Source organism: Saimiri boliviensis, chromosome 2 (genome assembly GCF_048565385.1).
Source record: "Saimiri boliviensis isolate mSaiBol1 chromosome 2, mSaiBol1.pri, whole genome shotgun sequence".
Taxonomy (NCBI): Eukaryota; Metazoa; Chordata; class Mammalia; order Primates; family Cebidae; genus Saimiri; species Saimiri boliviensis.
Window position 1 is genome coordinate 45,754,797 of NC_133450.1, and position 3,522 is coordinate 45,758,318.

Genomic DNA, 3,522 nt, shown 5'->3' on the forward strand with positions numbered 1-3,522 from the left:
TGGTTTTCTGTTCTTGTGACAGTTTGCTGAAAATGATGGCTTCCAGTTTCATCCATATCGCTACAAAGGACATGATCTCATCCTTTTTTATGGCTGCATAGTACTCCATTGTGTATATGTGCCACATTTTCTTTATCCAGTCTATCTTTGATGGGCATTTGGGTTGGTTCTAAGTCTTTGCTGTTGTGAACAGTGCCTCAATAAACATACATGTGCATGTGTCTTTGTAACAGAATGATTTACAATCCTTTGGGCATATACTCAGTAATGGGACTGCTGGGTCAAATGGTATTTCTAGTTCTAGATCCTTGAGGAATCACCACACTGTCTTCCACGATGGCTGAATTAATTTACAATCCCACCAACAGTGTAGAAGTGTTCCTATTTCTCATTTCTTTCCTTTTTGTTTGCTCTTTGCTACTTTGTATTTTCTATCTACCTTTCATTTAACATAATGAGTTACTTTATATTAAGGGGGAAAGGAAAAAAGATTTTTTTTGAGTTCAGACCACCTGGGGGCAGTGCTTCCTTTGACAGAGGCACTGCCAGAAACTAGAACAAGGGGAAGGGAACAGCAGGAGGAGGGCATTCAACGACGTGTTCGATGTGACCGTGAGGTTTTGGTTGGCTGTAGAAACAGAAAGAAGATTCCCCAAAGGCTACCCAACCAAAAGAGCCAGAAGACTCTAGAGCAGTGAACTAGGCCCAGTGAACACAGTCAATTCCCAGTCTCCAAGCTGAATTCACAGAGGCTCCAGGAAAGGGAAAGAATGGAAACTCCAATGAGCACTCTGCTGGTGGTCCTGTGTGCGCAGCTGACCTGTGAGTCAGGGGAGTTGTGAGGAGGGGAGGAGTCATGCAAGCAATGGAAAGTTGGGGCAGCCGGGCCACTGAAATCTAGAAGGATCCCAGGGACAATCTTGGATCTACTCTCAGGAATGTAAAACAAATAATAAAACAAACTATATATATGTATGAAAATGTTTCATTCCTCCTGAGCAGGGTCAAATGGACAACTGCCAGTGGAACAGAATCCTCCTTCCCTGGAAGTCAAGGAAGGCGACAGCGTCACACTGAACTGCAGTTACAGAGATAGTGCTTCAGATTTCTTCCAGTGGTTCAGGCAGGATCCTGAGGAAGGCCTCATTTCCCTGATACAAATGCTATCAAATGTGAGAGAGAAGATCAGTGGAAGGTTCACAGCCAGGCTTGAAAAAAAAGACCAGCACTTTTCTCTGCAGATACAGGATTCCCAGCTCCATGACTCAACCACATTCTTCTGTGCAGCAAGTACACAGTGCCCCACCGTCACCTGCACCCTGTACCTAAAGCTTTATGAGAAACCCGGGCATGCCTCCATTTATAAGGGCCCTGGGGCACTGACTGTAACTCCACTCTGTGCAAAGGGAAATATGAGGGACCGTTTTATAACATAATATCAAACATTTCATTTGAAGACCATGTGCAGAGGGATAATGTTTTCAAACACTATCTAAAGTATTTTGTTTCTCAGTGTGAGGCCCTTCCTTTGTGAAAACTAGTCCAAAAATGAGAGGCTAAATATCAAAAAGGAGAGCGCGCTAAAGAACAAAGAAAGAGTAAAACTCTTGTCTTTGAGCTTCTTTGTAGACTTTTACAAAGATACAGGAGATTCAAAATCTTGAAAGCCATGACCATCAAATTCAGTAGTGAAAGAAAAAATATTTTGACATGCCAAAAACATTGGCTTACTAAGATCAAGTACAAAATCTGAGAGAAAACAGTACAAAGCATTTAAAGGAAAAGAGAACACAACATGGTAGAAAAGCTGTCTTCTCCTTAAAAGCGATAAAATATCAACCAGCTAGCTGGAAAGGAAGTCAGTGATGTCACCAGAGGTCATGAACAGTGAGTCCAGCACCCTGCTCTTTTCTAGGGTCAGAGCCCTGAGCAGGTGGCTGGGAGGAGGGTAAGTCACATTTAGTGATGACTTTGAACTGAAGGAACGGTGAATTTTGGCAAAAACTGTTTTGATCATTGTGTCTTATATCAATACCCACAAGAAAACACCCGTTACAGAGGAAGCACTGAATAACCATCTGGATAGATGGTCTATCCAGAGAATGTTGGCCAGCCAGAGGATGTCTGTCCCTGTCAATTTCTTGAACAATAGACCCATGAACAGATTAGCTGAGGTGACAGAATTGAGTTTCTTTATAAGCCCAGAAGCCTGGGTTTTCTCTGACCAAGACAAATTTAGCTACTTGTACTGCTGCTGCAGGACTTTTCCTTAGTTTAAAGATGAGGTTCTTTGTCCCATGACCATGAAAATTCAAGCTCGCAGACAACCTGAATGGTGAGTAAGACAGGGTTTTATTGGGTAAAAAGGAAGAAAAGGGGAAACAAGGACTCTCGCAAAACCAGGGTCCCCACTAGAAAACTTCCCAGCCAGCAGTTCGAATCCCAAGTTACACACAGGAAGAAGAGGAGCCTGGCTCCTCCCCACTGCAAAGGGTGCAAACGTCTGTGGCTCTACCCTAGTCCACAGGCCGCTTGGAGTTTCTCCAGGGACCCCCTCCCACCTGGCTGTCTCACTGCCAAATGTCCACCTTGACAGCAGTAGACACAAAACTGAGCCTTCAGTGTGGAATCATCCCTCAAAGGAAACAACCATACACTAGGTGGCAAGTTGATTACATTGGACCACTTCCACTCTGGAGATATCAGGAATTTTTTTCTTATAAATATATATTCTGGGTGTGAATTTGTGGTCTCCTCCAAAGGTGGCACACATAGTTGCATGAACTGAGGGCTCAGAGTATCTGATCGGTTATTCTGATCATCAAGAGATTTCACATTTCTTGCATCAACACACCCACTTTATATCAAGGGTTTGTGACAATGGGCATGTCATATAGCATAGAGCTGCATCATATAGCATTAGCCATGAACCACTAGCCTGATAGAACTTTGGAATGAACGCTTAAGGGCGCAGCTATAGCGCCAGCTTAGGGGTAGCACTCTGAGGGGTTGAAAAGCTGTTCTACAAGATAGTGTCATGTCCCTGTTATATAAAATACATGGACCTGGGCACCAAGGGGTGGAAGTAGAACTATCACCCCGTCAACCACCACTTTTAGTAACCCACTTTTGTGCTTCCTGTTCTTATAACCATAGGTTCTGCTGGACTAGTGAATCTGTTTCCCTTTGAGGGGGAAAAGGGAGGATGCTGCTTCTACTAGGGAAACAGAAAGGTTTTTACCAAACCCAAGGTAACGTATACTACCTCATAATTTGGGGATCTTCATGCCAGTCCTGAGGGACAAGAAAGGAGTTACTACTCTGGCAGGGACAACTGATCCTGATTATCATGAAGCACAACCCCACAGAGGAGTTGTGCTACAACATGTCTGTGCTACAACATGTCTACAACTCAGGGAATTCACTGGGATGACTTTTAGCACTTTCATGTCAGTGATTATTGTAAATAGGCAACAGTACCAATTATAGCCTGACAAGAGCAGACTAACCAGGGGCTTATAC

General features: G+C 43.6%; 1 gene segment (V, D, J or C); it reads left to right on the forward strand.

Moving 5' to 3' along the window:
- The first annotated feature begins 685 nt into the window (after window positions 1–685).
- LOC141583419 (T cell receptor alpha variable 21-like) lies at window positions 686–1,436 on the forward strand. The segment is given in 2 exon segments: window positions 686–822; window positions 1,003–1,436. Coding segments are annotated over 2 exon segments (486 nt in total).
- The last annotated feature ends 2,086 nt before the right edge of the window (window positions 1,437–3,522 follow it).